At 35.6% G+C, this 22,356-nt stretch overlaps 1 protein-coding gene and 1 long non-coding RNA gene across 10 annotated transcripts in view; one reads left to right on the forward strand and one right to left on the reverse strand.

Annotated features, from left to right (window-relative positions):
• The window catches only part of LOC133207734 (BEN domain-containing protein 5), a 965,731-nt gene that overhangs the window by 50,471 nt on the left and 892,904 nt on the right, over positions 1 to 22,356 (forward strand). For 8 of the 9 annotated variants that reach the window (XM_061344850.1, XM_061344851.1, XM_061344847.1 and 5 more), the window contains exon 3: positions 1,812 to 1,936. In XM_061344850.1, coding sequence (XP_061200834.1) covers positions 1,812 to 1,936 — 125 coding nt within the window. Of the gene's footprint in view, positions 1 to 365; positions 384 to 1,811; positions 1,937 to 22,356 lie in introns of those variants that run through there. The other variant, XM_061344852.1, reaches the window with a different exon arrangement.
• On the reverse strand, positions 2,561 to 4,744 carry LOC133207637 (uncharacterized). The gene is made up of 3 exons (XR_009724100.1): positions 4,609 to 4,744; positions 3,337 to 3,597; positions 2,561 to 2,613 (listed from the first exon to the last, which is right to left on the reverse strand). It is a non-coding gene; the product is annotated as an uncharacterized LOC133207637 (long non-coding RNA).

The raw sequence follows: 22,356 nt of genomic DNA on the forward strand, positions 1-22,356 counted from the left end.
GCTCTTCCCATGGGGACTGCAGATCCTGTCAGGAGACCCTGCTCCAGACTAAGTCCTCCACAAGATACTGGTCCTTTGGGAAATATCCACCTGCTCCCGCCTCTTCCCACAGGATCCCTTTCCCCCCTTCCAAACCCTGGTTCTCCTCAGACTCCCTCACTCCTTTGCCTATGTGGTGGTTTTACCCTTCCTTAAATACATTACCAATGAGGTGCCACCATGTTTGCTGAGGGGCTCGGCTGTGCCCTGTGGTGGGGCAGTTGTGGTGCCGGCTCCAACCGGCTGCAGCCGGTTACCTCAGAGCTCAGCCCTGCGGCTCCCACTGCCAGCACCCAGGCACGGACACCTGATGTAGCAAATGACAAGATTTATGTTTGGCAGAGGTATTCTAGCTGTTAAATATTGCTTTTTTGTTTTCTTTTTTTGTTGTTTCCTCCCTCTCCCCCCTCCCCAAATATTTCAAATGGCAAATGTCTCCTTCAGGCAAGCGTTTAGGAACAGATTGTTAGCATGAAGAGGTTTTCTGCAGAGGGAATTAGGCAAGAGAATTTTCTCAGAAGAAGAATGTGGGTAGGAAAGTACAGGATAACATTAAAAATGAGGAAGATTAAAAATGTTCAATTAGTAAATCCAGAAACAATTTAGGATAAGGAAGAAATCCTTCAAATATATTGGTGAACAGGGTTGAAAATGAGGTTTTCTTGCTGCTTTTGAGACTTGTGATCATACTAATAGCCTGTTACCAATGACCAGTCACATTGACTGAAGTGGACTTGCTGAGCTCAAGTAGCTCAGATAACACTATAAATAATTATTTGAACCAAAAAGTACCTATCTAACCCCCAAATATATATATAACCCTCAAAATCTATCTGAAACCATAAACCTGGTTTTTCAGTGCTATTTTTTTTCGACAGGTATAATATAGCATGTGAGCTAAAGCATGGCCCTGTCTTGACAAGACCTGGTGAGATGGGTTTTGGATTGGGTCAGGAAAATGTGAAGTCTCATTTTTGTAGTGTAGAAATGAAATGGACAGTCAAACCCATGTCTTTAAAAGACTTGGCAGACTTCAAAGGAAAAATGCCAATTTAACAATTTAAAAGCACTTAGCAGGTTTTCCGAGTGCTGAACTTCATTTCTGTAGCCAGGGTGGTTGCTTGCTAAATAATGCCATAGGGGACAATGTAGCTCTGACTATATTTAAAAATATTATTCCATAAAATTCACCAGGAAAAAGCTGAATCAAAATCTTGCAGCCTCTGTGTCTTTGGAAGCAGGTGATAGTGGCTGCAGATAACGAAGTATTAAGGTAGCTTTGGAACCACAAAGAAAGTGAAGGCTGGCCCATCTATGGGGAGAGGGGGATGCTCAGAGCACCAGCCAGAGGTGCAAATCTGGAATTCTTTCATTTTAGAGGTGCTTGAACATGAGCAGCAAATGGAAAGAAAGAAATCCATACAGGTGGGGGCTAAAAGAGGTGCAGAGTAGAGGGTAGGGGGAGGAAAGGGAAATAAAAGTATGTTAGGACACTTAACTAGAATACTCAGATAAGTGAAGACAAAAAGTCAATTTGATCAAATAATAAAAATCCAAATCATCTTCTTTTTGGTGTATTAATATGCATGTAGCTCACTGGTATGTGTTTTATTTTGTGACTATGATAAAGTCTTTTAATAATAATTCTGAACTGTTACAAGGGTTATTATACTAGTATGTTTTAATCAACAGAGGCAGAAGGTTTTACATTTTTTCTCAGTGTAGTTCCAGTCATTTATTAATATTCATTCTTTTTCATATGTTCTTGGTAGGTAACCTTGGACGGGTGGACCACATCACAGAGTTCGAGTATGACCTGTTCATTAGACCAGATACTTGTAACCCACGCTTTCGAGTTTGGTTCAACTTCACTGTTGAAAATGTAAAAGAATCACAGGTAAGTGATACTAAAGTAGATAGCATGCTAGCTTTAAAAATTGCTTACTCCAGAATATAATTTCTTAAACAAAAAGAGATGATATCCAGCATTTGTAAGTATAAATTTGCTGTAAAATATATTTTTGTTCTTTGAATTTTTATAAGTAAAAGGAGACCTCAGCATGACTGGATATCACTGTGTTTTTCAGCTATCCAAGACAGGACATAATTACAAAGACAGCATAACATTTTCCACCTAACTGGAGTTGTATTAGTAAAGGCTGCAATGTTTATGTTAATATGTACAAACCATGTTTTCATGTTAATACATGAAAAAGAAGTCCATCATAGCTGTTCAAGTATTATCACTCATTTAATACATGTAGAACAATGCATTACTCTAGTGACTTGTAGTAGAAGAGGAGGTGCCTGCCAATGTGTCCCTTGTGAAAGAGGTTTGAATGTAAAACAACTTGATAGGCAACTGTTTCACCTGCTTTTAAAAGATGTTTATTTGCAGTAAAAATATTGCATGAGAAAGAAACTTTCTTGCTCCATTTTCTCACTTATCTTTAAGAAAAAAAAAGAAGTTACGTACTTTGACAAATCAAAAAAGATTTAATTCCACTTTTCACACCCACCTTGTTTTATTCTGGTGTTCTGTCTTAGTTTATCATAATCAGACTGTCATTTTCACTTAATGGAAAGAAAACATATTTAGTAAGAGAAAAAAACTGCAGAAGCTTGATATTGGTATTCTGCTAGACTAATATCTTAATACCCACCACAGCACCATTCCTGTTACAACTAGAAATCATCAAATTGTTTATCTGTTTTCCTGGAGCCTGATACTTTATCAGGCAGACCCTTTCCTCTGCTGTGCCTTACTCAACTGTGATCAAATTATATAGTCATGAGAAGAATGGGAATCTGTCTCAAGGAGGCAAAGAGATCTGGTAGAAAGATACAATATATATCTAGTGCTTACAGGATATTTGTTTTCATGGTTGTCTACATGAAAGAGAATGGTTTCACTATTAAGTTTGACTTGTGAGGTCTGTTTTTTTAATGTGTGTTCCTATAATCTTTTTTTCATCTCTCCAATTTCCGTTAAAATGAGACCTGCGTGAACGTAATCTAGTCTGGAACCTTTTTTAGGTCTTTGTAGTAGAGGACACTGGCAGTATTAGTCATTGCAGCTGAGCTATATTGAATGAATGTTAGAAATTGCTACATCAAACATACTGTGCAATCTGGTTTGTGAATTTTATTTATATTCTTTTATGTATTACTAGAAAATAATAACAAGGAAACTCATACCACTCAGTATTGCTTAAAAATGTTGCACTAATACACAGGTAACTTTGATCACTTTACGTGTAAAAGTAGATCTTTGAATAACTCTGTATAAATAATTACATGTATAATATTATATTTATTTTTGATGTAGCATATAGGTGATATGGGACAAAGGCAGATCCAGTTCTGGTTTCAGCCATTTAAATGAGGATTCAAAAGGAGTAGCTGCTTTTATTACTTTTATATATCATCTGTATTACATTTCCTTCTCATTGTTCTTCATCCTTCCACTTCAAATTCTTACACAACTTTACTTAGATTTGAAGACTTTCTTCTCATTCTATCTCCACTTTTGTGTGATGTTTCACACGAAAGCTTTTGCTCAGAAATTGATTTCAGTAGTATCATCAAGAAAACAAGAAAACTTCCTTCATTTGCTGCATTAGAAATCATCCATTCTGTTTTTCTCTTGTTGCATCAGACCAGTCATTGACATCCAGCAGTGGACAAATGGATTAAAAAATGAATGAAGAAGACACAGTGTAAAAACAACAGCCATACAAATTCTAGGAACACAGAATTGTACTGTATGTACTTATGATTTAGGTTTCAGTTCTACTACAATAGTAGTGCAGTTTTTGCAATTTGATTAGTGTAGTATTTTGTTATGAATGCAGCGATAGATAAAAGACCTACTAGAACTTTAAGTCTTTAAGTATTTTTCCACTGTGGGGCTTTTCGACTTTCATCATAAATGAAAATGTGAACAGCAGGTTGAAGGAGGTGATCCTGCCCCTCTGCTCTTGTGAGACCTCACTTGGAGCACTGTGTGCAGTTCTGATGCCCTCAACATAAGAAGGACATGGAGCTGTTGGAGCAAGTCCAAAGGAGGGCCATGGGTATGTCAAGGGGGCTTGAACATCTCCTGTATGAAGACAGGCTGAGAAATTCAGGGCTGTTCAGCCTGGAGAAGAGAAGACTGTGTGGAGACCTCATAGCAGCCTTCCAGTATCTGAAGGGGGCCTACAAAGATGCCGGAAAGGGACTCTTCATCAAGGACTGTAGTGATAGGACAAGGGGTAATGGGTTTAAGCTTAAACAGGGGAAGTTCGAGTTAGATATAAGGAAGAATTTCTTTACCGTGAGGGTGGTGAGGCACTGGAACAGGTTGCTCAAAGAAGTGGTAAATCCTCTATCCCTGGCAGGTTGGACATGGGCCTTGGGCAACATGATCTAGTGAAAGGTGTCCCTGCCCATGGCAATCGGTTTGGGAACTACACGATCTTAAGGTCCTTTCCAACCCTAAACATTCTATGATTCTATAAGTGAATCTGTCCAGCCCTTTGATAATTAGCCTGGATTTCCAAGGGCACAAAGCTTATATGATCATACTGTCTACTTGCTAGCCAAGGTTTTTGTGTGGCTCTTTATCTTTCTCCTCTCCTTTCTCTTTTAATACCTTAACTCTTGGGCAGTTTCAGCACCCCTTGACAGGGATTCCTGTAAGTTTCAGGAAAGCACTCTGCCTAATGGGCAAGAGACCTGTTAGTGTTCCCGCTGGCAGACAGGCTACATTAAGAGATCATTTGTTATTAAACATCAGAGAATCCACAGAGGAGATGCCTAGGAGAAAATACATATTGGAATTTGCATTTTTAAGATACTAGAGAATACAACCATGAAATCCAAATCCATAGTAGTTTTGCTTCTTGCAGAACTTCTTTGTTTTATTATTATTATTCCTCTTCCAGTTCCTTCAATATCTTCTTTATATTGTGGAACTTAAAATTCAATGGACAATTTTGAGTATACTAACATCCCAACTTGCAGAGAAGGGACTGTAGTCCCTTTGCACTGTTCCTGTCTTGGTATAGACAGCTGAAAATTGCAGCAGCCTTTTGTTGCTGAATCACTATGGAAACTCATGCCCAGTGTGTTTTTCACTATCATACATAAGTCTTTTTCAGAATGATTGCTTCCTTCCTCCTGTTAGTTATGTCTTAGGTTGCTGTTGTGCTTCAGTAACAAGGGCAGGTAATAGAGCTAAGTTCTGTAGCTCAGCAGGGAGAACCCTAATCTTTTCAGAATTATTTTTAGACTTTTATTATAAACTCAGTGTTTTTTAGATGTTCATTTCCCTATGTTAACGGTAGAACCAGTAGGCTATTTTTTTTTATTATTTATTTAGAAATTGGTAAATTAACTTCTTCCCCATTATGATTTGGATTTCTACATCAGACATTTTATGCTGTTAGTTTTATTTTATAATTTTTCAGCAAGGAAAACGTCAAAAGAAATAGCTAATGGCTAATATTTAGGGGAAAGAGGAACCATCATGTAAGATACCTGAGAGATGTAAGATTTGATCTTTTGGTTTCTTTACATGGTTTCTGACTTGTGAGTCCATTGATAAGATCTGAATTGTGGATTTTTTTTTCCTCATTTGTTCAGTGAATTCAGTTAACACCAGTATTGGGAAAAAACCCAAACTGAAACACAAAGAAACTGATATGTTATATATAAGGACTATAATCATGCAATGACTACTCTTACAGTAACCATAAAAGAGAGAATAAAGGAAATAGGATTTGCTGTGGAACATGTGGTCTCATGGGCAAAGCCTCCAATTTCTTTATAGATATACATGTCCCAGGCTGCTATTTCTGGATAATGCTCTTTATTGGGCAGGGTTTGTTTCCTATTAACTTCAGTCATGGCCCTTACAACACTGTCTGCAATTTGGCTAAATTCCTTCTCTATGCAACCAGAAATTGGATGAACAAATGTCATTTCCAAATTGCATTGCAAGTATTTATAAATAGACACTTCTTCAGGTGCATGATTACTTCTGAACTAGAATGTCTTTAAAGGTGCTAGTAGCAACAGTGATTCATTTGAGATTTGGGTAAAAAAAAAGAAATGTGTGTACGTGCAAAAAATTATAAAAATATGCTAGTTTACCAATATTGGAGGATATTACAGGTGAAAAGAATGATTATTTCTCTTGGGGCTGTAGCCAGAAATTTTAAAGCAGCTGAGGCTCACTGTTCCAGACACTGGAGCCACATTAGAAAAGAATCTCTGTCCTGGAAAAGAAGCAATAGGAGTTGCATACAACTGAAGTGATGAAAGTATTAAAAATATCTGTGAGGGTTTTAATTACTCTAACAAACAACAGCCATATTATACCAATCAGTAATGCACATCTAGGCCACATGGTATATTCTGTATGTGTATGTACCCTGAACAACTCTGCTGTGATGAATCATGTTCAGAAATGGTATTTTCACTGAGATTAAAAAAAGAATTTCCAACATAAGGGGTTTCCTAATAGTGCCAAATTTTGTTCTGTCAGTGTTGATAAACACATTTGGAGTTCTTCATCACAAAGGTGCTGACAAAATATACCAAAAAAGATGAGGATAAGAGCAGGCATTTGGCGGCTAAGATTTGATCATTACTTACAGTTAATAAATCAATCCATATTGAGGTCAAAATCAAAGAACCAAATGTTATTTACTTCAAAGGCATTCTCCCTGTTACATCAGTTGCAGTTGGATTGAGGCTAGAATTTTGACTCAAGTTTTTTTTTTTTTTTTTTGTTATGTATATGTATATGTATAGATCAGGGAAAAGGATAGCCTGTTCTTCTTTAGGAATTTAAATGGGATGCCAGGGTCAGACGGATAATGCCATATCAGGACATTTTTATGAAGGTGTGGAGCTCTCATTATACAGTTTTCCTTTTATTTTGTCCTGCACTGTTTTTTAAAATATAAAAGGCTGTAAAATCTTTGTTGTCTTTAATGGAATAGTTTTTCAGGAGCAATTTATTATTGAAATTAGGTTTTATAGTTTGTTCAGGCCTCTTATTACTGTCCTAAAGCAATGCAATGGTCCTTAGTGGACAACTGTTTGTGATGTTTCAGAAGTGATTGTTTAAAGATATGAATCATATGCGTATAGGGAGAGATAATGTCTTTCATTGTACCAGTGGATGCATTTTGGAGGAACACAGAGAAAGAAAAGAAAAACAGGCATGTTCTGAAGTACTCTGCTTCTTTTGTTGTAAGAACTCATCGTGCAGTTAATTCCTTCAGAAGCTGCCTCCAAAGTAAGATGGAGTACGGATGACATCAAAAGCAGTCTACAGTTGGAAACAGGCTACCGTTTTACTTTTTTCTTCTTAAGCAGACATTCTTCACTCTACTGTCATTTGATGATATGTTACTGGTATCAAGATGCATTATAACATCTAACAGTCTTTCCAGTTTATCTTTTTAGAAGACAGCTATTTTCTTTACTGTGCATCAAAGGCTATATTGCATTTACCTGGCTTTGGAAAATGCATGTATAAAAGTTGATACGTTTTTGTAAAGGTGTACAGTTTCTGAAATTTGGAAGAATTCCATAATGCATTTTTTGACTTGCAACGTTTGCTGAGAAATCTGATATATGTATTTTCTGTACTATGTTTAATTACATATACCTTATTACTAAATTGGTCATAAGGCATTCATTGTTGAATAGTTTACATCAGTGATGTATTAATACTCTTAATGGTCAGCTCCTGTAATCTCTCTAATTATGTCTTTGTAATAATTTATGAGGAGAATTGCTACGTTATTTAAATTTTACCTGTTTTGGGAGCCCCCAGCTGTTACACATCTTTATGTGCTCTTCTTATGTTAATTTTTAGTGTGCTAGAAAGGTACCTCTACCTCTTCCTTTATTTTGGTATTTTATTCACCCTTTGCACAGGAAGACAAAAAATTATCTTTTTCACGTATCAGTTTTGTTTTGTCATACAAATTTATTTTGTTTCCTGACTTCTGGTACTTCTCTTGAAAAGATTAAAGGTAAAGGTTACTGATACCTGTGCACTGCTTATCCAAGCACATTTAATGAATTAAAGTTTAGAAATTTGAAACTTGGGAGTTTCTAACAAATAGGCATATAGAACTAATAAGCAATCTGAACAAAGCCATAACTTTAAATGGTTTCACTGATATGTCTGAATATAATGTGTGTAAGAACTTAATTACTAAGAATGCATATGTTGGACTGGTTTTTGTACTCCATACAACTGTCCTGCAGTTTAAAACAGCAGAGTCTTACTGGGACTCAGGTGAAGAGTTGTTCAATCTTGTTTGGTTCCAAATCAGAATTTTTAAAGCATCAGACAAGGTCTGTGTTGCTGAAAATATAAGTTTTAAAATTATATTGCTCTTATAAATCTGGTTTTAAAGAAGGATTTGGTTAGCTTTTAAAAGACGCTTTCTATCTAGCAAGATGTGGCATTTCTTGTTCAAATAGGTACATTGTTTTAAATTTGCTGTTTAGAGAAAATGCACATAATTGCCTAATTCCTTTCCTCTCTTTTTATGCACTTACTAAATAGTAAACGATTAAACTGAAATTCAATTTTGTATGAAAACTTTGTGGCAGAAATTTATATCTATTACTGTTACTGCCAGGAAGGTAAAACATGGATGTAGACATAAAAGGAAATCTTCATGCAAATAAACAGAGTGCAATATAAATATAGGAATGTTCCAGAATGGTTGATTTTTAAATTTATTCCTGCTGCTAGATTGATCTACTACCAAAGAAAATTAAATATTTATATTTAAATTTAATGCAAAGTTTTATGGGTGGGTAGTTTAGAGGTTTGGATTTTTTGTTTTTTTTTTTTTTTTGGCAGGAAAAAGAATCTCCTATATTAAAAAGATAATGTGTTGTAGGACTAGAGAGCTTTAGGATTTGGGCATTTGAGTTGTTGAAGCTTCATTCTAACTGATTTTATGCCGTCAAAAGACAGGAACCATTGTAAAATAACTATCAGGTGACAACTAATGTATGCAAAACTCTGTGATTGATTCCTTTTTTTTTGCAAGTATCATGAATTCATATTCTAAGCATTCTGAGAAGAATGCTTTTTTTTTAGCATAGATGGTATAAAAATACCAAGAAATACATGTAATTCCAGAAAGATAGAGGTTTTGTGCGTAATTTTCTGTACCAACCCATGTATCAGGAGGATATCACTCTGAGTCTGAATTTTGGCCTTTTCTTTCCTCCCTAGGATTTCTACTTCCCTAATTAAAAAATATGAATCTATTTAGCTGTTCTCGAATAGGCATCTATTTGTCAGTATTTAAATTCCTGTTTCTCTATGATAATTTGAGTATCTGCTATCTCTGAGAAGCACTGTGGATACTTTTCAGTTTTACTGTTGTTTTGACTTTATGGCAACTAGTGTGGAGATATTAAACAACAGTTTTCCAGAAAATTCGGTCCTGTTCTACAGATGTCAAAGTCGTACCTAAGTATCAAGCTCACTTAGTCTGAATTGTCAGTCTCTACCTTTGTGCTGCTGTCCATCTATTTGGTCGGGTAAAATGAAACTAATTTTAATTTGTTTACTAACTCTTAGTGATGAAGGCTCTCAACTCCTCTTTCTTCAAGTCCATGTTCATATGTGTCCGTTGCTGGTTCATGTGTTTGAAATCGGGGTCCTTCAGTCAACAGTGATATCTGAATTTGCATTTGTGTCTTGAAAGCACTTGGGCCATTCCTCCAAAGCCATAAAGGGCTGAACAGTTTTTGTCATCCCATGTTTCCAGCTCACATTGCTGTTTTGATTTTAAAGTGAAACTGTAAGTAGCATCAGTCTTATGATTTTGAATTCACTGCTTACTGTAATTTTAGTATTTAGTTAGAGCAGTATACCTTTTTTATTTATTCTTTCTTTTGTTCTTGGCTACCAAATAATGAGTTTCAGTTCTTGCAGGTGAACATGATTTAAATTCTGACATTCATCTAAGGCCATTGGGTTTATCAGTCATTATCATTCACTGTTTTATTTTGCCTTGGAGAAAGGTGTATACTGCAGAAGTGTTGAAGTTATAATTCCTTTTCTAAGCAACTTTAAAAAGGAAGTGAATTTCTCTTGGAATATTTTCTTCAGGAAAAATCAGTTTCTAAAGCAGGTAAATAAATGTAATCTGAATTAGAGAATGCTTTGAAAATTCTCTAGTGTTTACTAGCAAATATGACAACAGTTGAGGCAAAATAAGAGTTATGTATTTGTGTCCTTTGGGGTGTATCTTTCAGAATATAGAAGCAGCAAAAACTTTGTTAGTTTTTGTTTAGTTTGACAGCGTCATTGTGTACTACAATGTTACACAGCATATACTGGACTGGCAAAGTCCTTTAAAGCTATATTTGAGTCTATACGTATATTTTATATATGCATATATGTATCTGTCTGCCTTGAAAGCATGAGAGGCTGAGCTGAGTGCATTTGGACAGTATCTTTAACATAGCTGGGATTACTACAGGGCAAAAAGACTTTTTTTATATAGCACGTGCTATTCAATTTGGGAAAAAAGGAGGGAAGGAAAGATGGTGGAGTCAGATTAGTGAAGCAAATTTTGTAAGATCTTATGGTACCATAGCAGTGGTAATATGGATCCATTACTTTTTATAAGGGAAGGGCTTGAGTGATCTGAAACCGTAGTGGATTATTGCAAAGGAGCCTTTGAACTTTTAAAAAGTAGTTTCACTGATCTCTATGATGGAAGGTGATGCAATTTTGTTGGAAGTCAAAAGTGCACAGGGTTAGATGATACATACAGTGATTGAAGCAATTATTTATTTACTGAGGAAGCCATATGAAATGTTAATTAAATAAAGAAACAAAGTGATGACATTTAAAATAGATTGCATGTTCATCTCAACATTTTAAGAAAAGAATAATCAATTGAACAGACTGCAGTTTTGAAGAAAAATAATTTTGCCATTTTGGAAACTTGTGCCTATATTGGTCATGTATAAAATTAGATTTATAAATGATGATTCTTCCAAGTTGGAATCCTTTCAAGTACATATAATTTTATTTTGGATCAATAATTCAGTTGTGCTTGGAATAGATTGAGGGTGTATGTGAAGCTTTGGTAAGTGCAATACAGTGTGCATCTCCATGAAATTATCCAAAGCTGTCATGACATGTATCATCCTTTAAAGCATAATGAATACAGATAGGTTAGCAAACATAGACAGCATTCAGTGTTAGCAAAACAACTGCTGTCCTGATGAAATATCCTCTCTTGGCAAGACAGTGTTAAATTCATAAACTTTTTCTGTTGCAGGTGTCTCTAAGAACATTTTAGATGTCAGTGTGTGGTAATTATTGCATGCACACTCTATGTTTCAGATTTAACACTGGCTTTTGCTTACAGGAAACTAATGGCCAGGTGCGTTTAATTTCATATTATGGTGACATCTGTCACTCAAAATGTCAAAAATACATTATAAATGCCATAAACAAAATCAGCACTATGATGATCTTGATGTCAGGGATGTGACAGGCTTACTTTTCTGTCAATTTAAAAACTTTTATTTATGATTAAATACCCCTCTTTTTTTAGTCCCAGTGTTGTCTTCCATGCAAATTTCGTTTCATTCTGCTTTTATTACTGAAGAGCCTTTACATCACAATGCAGAAGCACAGAACTAAAGTGTAAGAAAAAATACTTAACTAAGTGTTTTAAGCTTTCCCAATTTTAGATTTTTCTATCTTTCTTATGCAGAATATTCTGTATTTGATCCATGGCAGGTTGAGATACCGTGCAGAAATTGTTGAAACCTGAAGAAAAAGACAAACTGAAATATATGTAGGTTAATTCATGTTACTGAGGGAGGGAAACCATTTGCACTTTAAATGACAGGGCAGAAAAAGAGAAGTTAGTGCTGAGAAGCTGTAGAAAGTTGTGTGTTTTCTTTCCACCAAGGAAGCCTAGGAATGAAATAGTAGATATTCTGTAAGAGGTAATTAGTTTGGAATTAGTTAGGAAAAAGCAGTGAAGAAGTCAGTATTCTGCCTGCTGATTGCTTTTGAGTGTGTTGAGCATATGGTTCCAGTAATCCTCTATTCTGCTATCAACTGTTGGCAATGGGACTAAAGAGCTACATCTTGTAACACAATTCCTTCATTATTGTTTTATGCTGCCTGTGATTTTAACATGAACCCGATATGAACTCAATAATGGGGTTACTGTGCATAGAGTGTCTTTACATACCTATGCCTTAGCATAAGTGAAAGAAAAAGCAGAGAATACTTGAATTTTGATAATGAAAATGAGAAACAGAAAATAGGAAATTTTAGTATTGAAAGGATAAACAAATCCTGAAAGTTAGTGTCGTGTTTTAGTGTAGGCAAGAAGAGCCTCCTTCTTTGCTTCTGTGGAACCTGTTAAAATGGAGGAAAGGTGCTGTGAAGAGTGGCAAATCTTTCACTGATCTTGAGCATCTATAAGCTCCATCAGAGTCAGATACCAGGTGCCAAAAAGATTATTGTACTTTGTTGAAAAGATTGCACATTTGAGAAAGCCTCTTAGGCAGTGTGGATTTCTTGTCTTTACCAACTGCTAACTCATTTTTAATCCCAGCATTCAGCAAAATATTCATCAATTTTCTTGAACACCCAAATGTAACACAGGGTTTGCAAATCCAAACCATACAGTCCTTGGATTGTACAAGAGAGCCACTGAGTAAGTCTTGGTTGAATTAACCTGTCTCAGTAAAAGATAGAAACTCATCTTCTTTGAAAGCATATAGTGTTGATACTGCTCATTCCAGGAGATAGGCAGTACTCCAGAACATGGAACTGGAACTGCCCTGTGATCCTGAAGGAGACTAGTCTCATAATGAAAAGATGGTGAGAAAGCGATCAGCTGTCATCCTTGCTCCCAATGCCCTTGATCCCACTGTTTCATCAACATCCACTGTAATTGACTCTATCTTCTCACTTACACTATTTTCTTGGTTGTGGCTTTACTGTGAAAGTAAAGTGCTGGCACAGCAGGTCAGATTAAGAAGGTGTGTAGTCTGGTGAGCTAGTCTGGTATCTGGTATCTGGTATCCTAATCTAGACAGTGGCCAGTAGCTGATGCTTAAAAAGATATTAGTAATAACTAGGAAAGTATAAAATAACCCTTACATTCAGTTCCTGTGTCAGTAGTACAGGCAGGACTGACCTATGTGTTACAGGGTGCATGAGTTACAGGTAAACCCTGGCACCCTGTAGGCCAGCCTCGCAATTTTCCCCCACACATTATGTATTGTGGTACCTCAGAACTGTGAGTTCTCACCAGTCTAAATGGTGCAGGCTATTAGAAGTCAGCAGTTCATTGTAATAGTTGCCTCCAGATTGGTGTTTCTAGCAGGCATAGGTGGACTCTATGACGCGTATCATCTTTGTCTAATCTGATCAAATTTATTGTGATTTTCCAGCCCAGCTATGCAGTTTGTATAAATGCGTTAATCTTTTTTTAAAATAACCTGCTTAATAGTTAATTTTTGTTGTTATTAGGAATGTTAATAATTTTATTCTGCTCTCTTCATTTGTGATTTTATAAACTTCATATTTCCCCTTATTCATACAGTTTACTCAATTTAGTAAATTTTAGTGTATTTAGTTTCTTCTTCTACACTCCTCCCATCTCTGCTTTAAAAAGCCTGGATATTTTCTGTATTTACCAACAGTTTTGAAAAACAGATAAGGATATTTTCTAGGGAAAAAAAAATGTATATAAATTGAGTTCTGCACAAGAAGTTGTGGGGTTTTCTCTTGCTTGCTTGGTTTTCTTCTTCCATTAGGATCTGTAAATAGCATATTTCTGGTTTATGGTAGAATGAGGTAGCATATCTCCCACTGATTGCAGAGGTAGCAAAGATCTATTTGACAAAGTTCCAATGTTAAATGCCCCAGAAAATCCCACCTTAATTAAATATCTTGTTTGATTGCTATACTGCTTGTAAGTATATGCTTAAGTTTATAGAATTCTGGAGGTATCAAACATTAAGATACATATTTTCCATTTTTTTAAGGGACAAAAGAAAGTAAAAAACTCATGGTTTGTAGCTACTTTTCTTCGGAAGATTTACTGTATAGATAACCCAAGGTATATATAGTTAAAAATCATTATGTTTCTTCAAACAAAACATATTTTAATCCTTCTTTTGAAGAGGCTGTGAAACACTCTGTAAAGTGAGTGTGCAGGTTTTTGCCATCAGAAATGATGAGAAAATAACACTGGGTTTATATACTGACCCTCAAGTAGAACTTCTGTGTTTTTAGTACATAACATGGTATATTAAACTCTGTACAATTACACTGATTGAGTACAGTTACACCACTATACTATCTGGCCTGTAAACCTTAAACAGACAATATCTGCCATTACACCACTGCTCATGATGGCTCTGATAATCTTTTTGTGAATTGAGAAGCTTTATGAAAGCTTCTAATTTTCATAGTAGCACTACCATGATGAACTGTAGCTCATTACTGTAAACTGATGGCAGCTGTTAATACTATTACAGGCAGAGACTTTTTATTTAAGAGAAACATTAGGCAGTAACTGGTAGATTTCTGACACAGTATTACATAAAGCTTCCTGTTAGGAAGGAGAGCAAAGAGAAATGGATTTGAACCCATTAGTATCAGAATTACGTGTCAAAAAGCTAGAGCAGAGTTCAATTTATTTCTGCAATAAAGTGTAAGCTGGAGATTGACTTGACAATTATTTTACCTTACATTGCTCTGGTTGTTCTGAGATGACTATTCCAACATCAAATCATCTTGTTTGGACATCTTTTACTGAATAACATGCTAGTCTAAATATGCATTATATTATGTAGGAGCTAAAACTCAGAAGGTTTTTCAAGTAGAAATGAGTTTTTTATTACTATTTTTACTAAAGGATGTATATACAGTGGAACATATTCAGTATAGATTTAAAACAACTGCATGTGTTCCTGCTAAATCTGCTGTGTGTTGTTGAATATGGTTTACATTGTCATTGAAAGGATAATCTTTCTGAAGCTTTTAGTAGCTTGGTATAAGCAATATAAATAATCTGCCCCAAAACATTTGTCTCCTCTAAGCCAGCCACTGAGCAGGGTTGTTGCTTCTGTTTATCAGTCTCCTTTTTCCCTAATAATTTTCCAAGATAAGTCACAACAAATTAGACAACCACTTCCTTATTATAATTTTTAACTTTGAAAATAGTAATATTTTATGAACCCTTTTGCCCATTTCATATATATAGCTTCCAGCTGAACACTGAGTTCCGTGAATTCAGATCCTTAACCTCGCAGTTAGAAGTAAGAGACTTCTGCTGGAACGGCAAATGTGACTATTTTTCTTGTCTTGAAATAATGATTATATACAAAATGCTTATTTAATTTGCTACTTGTGTAGCATAATTTTTTTAAGGGGGTTGTGGCCATTGTGCTTCTATTTCCTCTGAAAACTCATGTGGAGCTTGCAGGAAACTTTTATTAAAATTGTTGTAAGTAATATATTCTAAGAGTATGTGGATTCTCCTATCAAGTTTTCATGTCTTTGCATACCTTAATGCAGGTCTATGTCATACTCGGTAGAGATGCAGGAAAGTAGAATGCTGCTTTTATTTCATCCTTCTCTATGTTTGTATTCTCATCTTCTGCTAACTCCATAGGCAAAACTAATCCCAGCATCTGAGAACTACAGAGTATCATGGGATTCATGGAAAGACATGCTCGCCCCTGGAAATTTGACACTGATGCTGAGTACCTCCAGTGTTAGATTTAGAATTGCCTCAGTAGCCAAACTAAACAGAATAACCTTCCTGGCAGGCGTGTGGAATGGCAATTCCATGGGTTTGGAATAGCCAGAATGAAACTGCAATAACTTTACCCTGTGGGTTGTCTCTTCCCTATGGCTGTGGAAGGACCAAGCAAATTTCTTTGAAGCTGAAGTTAATGCAGCTACCTACCTAGGTAAATTGTTAAGTTACATGGATTCTGTCTGGCTTTATCACAAAACTAATTTGAGTAATATATATTTATTTTATTGATTCGAAGCCTGCTCATGATAAAAATCAGTCTATAAAAAGAGATTGTATGTATGCAGGAAGAGAATTTATTTTTGCCAGGAATTTCTCATGCATAAATACAAATGAATATTCTAAATGTAAATGTTTGGCTAGATTATTCTTCAGAGACACATATTGATTTCTGTTGTCACCCTTCAGTGAGATTTAGTGTAGATTACTAGGAAATCCTTTCCAAGTGCACACTGAAAAAATATACGATTTCTTTGACAGTCAGTGAAAAGAGACAGAGGAGACATTAACAAATTAACTGTGTTTACTCCATCTTCACCAGTATAAGAGTCTTTCAGCTTTTACAAAACTAACTCGCTTGATGCTTATAGTACACAGGTCCATATTGTGCTTGGTGTGCTAGAGAGTATGTTTTCAAATTCATAGCTTAGCAAAAAAGGGAAGCTTTATATTTCTTGATTTTAATTTGCATATCTAAATGTAGAGTTGTGGCTCCCTCACCATAGTGGGAAGTACTCTATGATTTTGCAGCTTAGACTATTCTATAATGCAAGTAGTATGTGTCTCGTGGTAAACTGTGTGTGATGGCCAAGTGTAATCCTAAAATCTGTTCCATGCAGCTTCCTAATAAACCTGAAATTCATAAATTATTGAATGCTATGGTGGGTTTGATAATTATGGATTATAATAATTTTATACTTCAGTGGTTAAATACAAATCTCGTCGTACAAATAAGATACTTTTTGCTTTTTATTTTCCTTCTTTGTTATTTAGAAGATACTAAGATTTCAACAATTCAGTCAGACTGGAGTTTAACCTATGAAGAGTGTGTTTTTATCAGTGTCTGACAGAGCAGGGTTTTTTCCCAAAGAGTTATCAGAAGTTTTAGTTAATCTGTTTGTTTTAAAATAAAGAAAAGCCCTGTACTTACAAACATTTTAATACTGTTTTTCACCTCTCAGTTCTGCTCATCACAGTCATTTGCATAGGCAGTCTGTTTAGTTTGCAAGTAACCCATAGAGTTTTATGTAAAAATTGCTGTAAATAAAATGCAGTCATTCTTATGTGGAAGTAAAAACAAAAGATATGTGACACAACCTGGTAAAAACAATATCCCATATCAGAAAATGAGAAAGAAAACAGCTACAATATACTGGAGAGGAATGCTGGTCTTTGTAGGTCACTTGTATTTTTAACTGATGCTGATCATGTGAATAGAATTAAAGTTGTTTTAAAACTAACATAATATTTTTGTATCTTGCAAGCACTGTTAGATATTAGTGTTGAGTGACGTGCTGTAGATGAATGATAATAAATATCAAGTTCGTCTCAGAATTGATAACAAATTATATACAACAGCTGAACTATTTTGGGTTTCTCAGCTCTCTTAACCTACATTAATTTGTTTTGTAAATGGTTTAAAAACTATTAATGTCATGTCACTTATAAAGTACTGTTAATAAATGTTGAGTTTAACAAATATGTTTTATTATATAGGAGATAACACTACAACATTGCTGTGCATTACTATATTTTAACAAGATTTAAATTATAATTTCTACTTTGCTTGTTCTGTAGATAATAATAACCACTCAGACTTGGAAGCAAAACTTGGCTTCTGTTCTTTCAGGGGAACAGTGATGCTTATGTTTGTATACGGTTAGTAGTAAAGTTACAGATACTAAAATTATACACCTATGTATCTGTATTTTCTCAAAACATTTGGGAGCATTTGGAATTCAGAGGTTTTTATGATCTCTCTCTGATGTACTTCAAGGAAACAAAGCAGAAAGACTTTGGGAGAAATATTAATCTTTGTGGTAAAACTGGCTCTATAAAAAGCCAGACAAGCAGAGGCATTTTAACATAATTTTCTTCTGACTTAATCTTAATTTTATCACTTTGCCAAACTGTATTCCGCTGCATGAAGTATGTGCGGGAGATACTTCTGAATTTGCATTTTCATTAGATTTAGCATTCAGCACCTAATGCCATAAATTTGTTTTTGAAACTCTTTAATTCCCCAGAGTGTTCCAACATATTGAATGCTATTTGCTTTGTATTATGTTGGCAGCAAATCTGCAGTGAAAATGCTGTCAATATATATTCATAGCTAACATTGTTAACTAAAAGCAATATTGTTTTTCTATTGTAAGCTGTCACAAATGTTTGGCACCCTGTTGTGTAAGCCAAAAAAATGTCAAAGAAAGGAATGAATATTTCTGAAGAAAAGTGCAGTGATAGTGTCAAGTTTTCTGTATTAAAATACATTCCTCTCTGTACAGACCTTTGCAATTTATGAAATTGTGTTTTGTAGTAATGTAAAGTTAGAATATTGTGGGAGCATGCAGGCTGTTACAGATACTATGTTAAATGATAGAAGCATAGTAAACGATACAGCCATTTTACTTTCCAATGTAATGTAATGCTTATCAGGTTGTAAAATGTATTCTGCTAAACCCAAAGATTATTTTATTAAAAGGTGTACTACAGATATGGAAAATGAATGAAAAATATTTTTGCAGTTTTGCGTGGTTTTGAAGATGAAATGTATAATTAACAAGAACAAATGCAAAGTTTTTAACATTCTCCTAGGGACTGTCCTTATCTTTGTGTAAGTCGCACTGGTTTTGTTTATTTAAATTTGTGTATTGCTTTTCTCAGTCAGTTAATCTTTTCTAATGAAACTGCTATATTTTAGTATCTCTATGCTATAATAAGAATGTCTCAGAACAAAGTATTTCAGAGAACTTCCGTGGGGAGAAATGTGTATAAGTACAAAAAGCAAAAATCTGTCTACCACACAAATAACTGTGTTAGTGCTAATAAATAATAAATGCCCCTAAGTTAAAATAAGATGAATGGCAATCTTTTGTGCTACTCTTGCAAATATGTTAAGCCAGGGAACTTGTGACCTAAGCAATGTAAATAGAAACTTCTAGATGAGGTATTCAGAACAGACCCAATGAAATCTTCTATCCACAAACTATCTTCCTCTGGTATCAGTGTGGAGCTCAGCTAATGGCAATGTAGAATGCTGTGAAAAAGGGGTGCTTGAGACCTGTGCATGGCTTTCACTGGACTAGCAGAGCTTCACAAGGATACAGATTTTCTAGTACACTCTGCCATCCCAAGGTGCCATTTTCTATATTCACTGAAGTGAAAAGGTTAATCCATGTACAGTTAAATACTGGAAAACCAAGAAATGTTGTCATTCATGACACTTTGTCTCAATCTGTAGAAAACTGGGGTGTTTTCTGAACTTACTGAATCATAACATGTTAAATATAGGAAATATATTTGGGGAAAATCCTAATACATTGAATGTCCAATGTAAAGTCCAAAAAGAAACTTAAATATTCAAATCTACTGTTCAGATGCAATCATTGATAAATCTGTTTGACTGCTATTTTTCATCCAGGAATATATTGGTGATATGTATTAACATGCTTTATCTTCTCTGGCACAGATCCCAGATACATACCACCTGATCATACTTGAGTTTTTCCTTGCAGTTGATTTCATCCCTCTACTTAATAAGCTTCTCTGCTTTCTGCACTGGTAGGTTCTCTGCTAGGAGAATAAAGGTGCCATGAGTAGTTTCACAAGGTCCCTGTTATGGACTCACTATTCTCAAATATCATCTGAGAGGTGCAAAATAACTTGAATTTCCATTGCCTTTAGTGAGATTTCTGTACTGTTAGCCCTTTGGAAAATTGGTCCTTATATTCCCTTGCACCAATCTGTATACATTCTCTCATGTACTTTCCAATCAGATTGCATAAATCTTCAGAGCTTCCTGCAGTGATAACGGAACAATGTATGACAGTGGCATAGTTGTAGTGTATGCTGCAAATATCTGAGCATTATGAGGCATTTCAAAAGAAGCATCTGACACTTTACTGTCTTCAGGAAAGAAAGTAGGAGAGACAGATACTTTCTGTTCCTGTCTAGATTCCAACTCTACGGGGTCATGTTCCTGTGTCCATTTTGAGAAGATGCAAGGCAGTCACCATCCATAAACGCAGTACATTTTTTCTGTGATTGTCCCAGGAGAAGAGCTTCTGTCAATAATTACTTCTTTCTCTCAGAAACTGTAAATATGATATATGCCTCAACACAAGTAATGTGAGGCAGAAGTGACAGAAATATTGAAGAGCAAAAGCACGTACTGATAGCTCCCTTATAATTGATGTTCACAACTTGAGTTATACAGATCATGTTTTGGGTATGTGCTAAATACTTTAAATGCTTTTCTAATGAAAAAGATAATATTTATTTTTCACTGTATATGGAATATCTTCCTACTTCACATGTTTTGGTTTTACAGTGGATGTCTTAGACATGCCTTTTACTGCCTTCACATATAAAAGTCATTTTAGGTGAAAAACAAAGCCAGTTGAATCCTGACATGAACTGAGGGGGACAACTGATCTGTCCCATGATACTCACACTAATCACTAGGATAGTGTAGCTGACAGTGCCAAGAATCAAGGCTCAATTGGAACACAAGCAAGGAGGACAAAGCGGTCCCAAAATTTTTATAGAATCATAGAATAGTTAGGGTTGGAAAGGACCTGAAGATCATCAAGTTCCAACCCCCCTGCCATGGGCAGGGACACCTCACACTAAACTATCTCACCCAAGGCTTCGTCCAACCTGGCCTTGAACACTGCCAGGGATGGAGCATTCACAACCTCCCTGGGCAACCTATTCCAGTGCCTCACCACCCTAACAGGAAAGAATTTCCTCCTTATATCCAGTCTAAACTTCCCTTGTTTAAGTTTTAACCCGTTACCCCTTGTCCTATCACTACAGTTCCTAATGCAGAGTTCCTCCCTAGCATCCCTATAGCCCCCCTTCAGATACTGGAAGGCTGCTATGAGGTCTCCACGCAGCCTTCTTTTCTCCAGGCTGAACAGCCCCAACTTTCTCAGCCTGTCTTCATATGGGAGGTGCTCCAGTCCCCTGATCATCCCTGTTGGTCTAGCCAAATGTGATGACTAGCAAATACTAGAGATTTTTTTACAGAGTACATCTAAAGTAAATGTGCTATGTCTGTCATAAAAATCAGAAACAGAACCTGACATTCTGTTAAGATGGAAAAGTACAATACACTGAGTGTGCCATCTCTAATATTTTACTTTTGCTTATCCTAATAGCTAGTGTGGTCTAACTTGGAGACAGAAAGCCCTGCTTCCTTAATGGGAATGTGAAACATAGAGGGGAATTCTACTGGTGATTCCTAAAGGTGGATACCTACAGTGTCCTCTTTGTAGAGAAAGCAAGACATGGTAGATAGTGATTTATCTCAAAATCTTGTTAACTATACAAAAGGGACTGATATAAGATTAAGAAGGTGACAGCTCTGCATAGCCGCTTTCATTACCACACAAGAATATAAATCATCTAGAAAATGTTTTTATATTCAGAACTTATTCAGCACTTGGTATATGAAATTAGTGCTGAGAGACCATCTCACTTTAGCAAAACTGCTGATTAAGTGAGAGAAATCTGGAGACGGACTAACACAAGAAATCTGGAGAGGGACTTCTGACAAGGGCATGTAGTAGCAGGAAAAGGGGGGGATGGATTTAAACTGAAAGAGGGTATATTTAAATTAGATCTAAGGAAGAAATCCTTTACTATGAGGGTGGTGAGACACTGGAACAGAGACAGCAGTTGCTGCCCCATTCCTGGAAGTGTTCAAAACCATGCTGAATGGGACTTTGAGCAACCTAGTCTAGTGGAATGTGTCTCTACCCATGACAGTCGGGGTTTGGGACTAGATATTTTTAAGGTCCCTTCCAACTCAAACCATCCTGTGATTCTGTGGAAGGGAACCAGATTTTTAAATCACTTTGAACCTATTAAGTATGTTTGGGTACTAAGGCAGTAAAGAGATTGATCTAGTTGTGGGCATTTCTGACTCATTATTTCTCATATTCTATGCAGCCTTATCTAGGTAACACGTTTTTCCTAAATTTCCCACTAGTGTCCAAATTCTTTTTTTTTTTTATTATTTTTATATCTTGATATTCTTCCCTAATTGACATAAATAAAAAATAAAATAAAACCAAAACTAAATTGAAATACACTCGATTGAAGGTATTGCTCTCTGACTCTTTGATTGGCATTCTGTAGTGTGACCTTACTACAGATATTTATAAATATTCTAGGTGAATATCCAGCACATTCAAGTTTAAGAGAGACCATGTCTTGCCCCTGCATTCCTGGTTTTCTAGAT

This window comes from Neopsephotus bourkii, unplaced genomic scaffold (assembly GCF_033783945.1).
Source record: "Neopsephotus bourkii isolate Nb327-2 ecotype Australia unplaced genomic scaffold, CSIRO-AGI_Nbou_v1 NB_234, whole genome shotgun sequence".
Lineage (NCBI taxonomy): Eukaryota > Metazoa > Chordata > Aves > Psittaciformes > Psittacidae > Neopsephotus > Neopsephotus bourkii.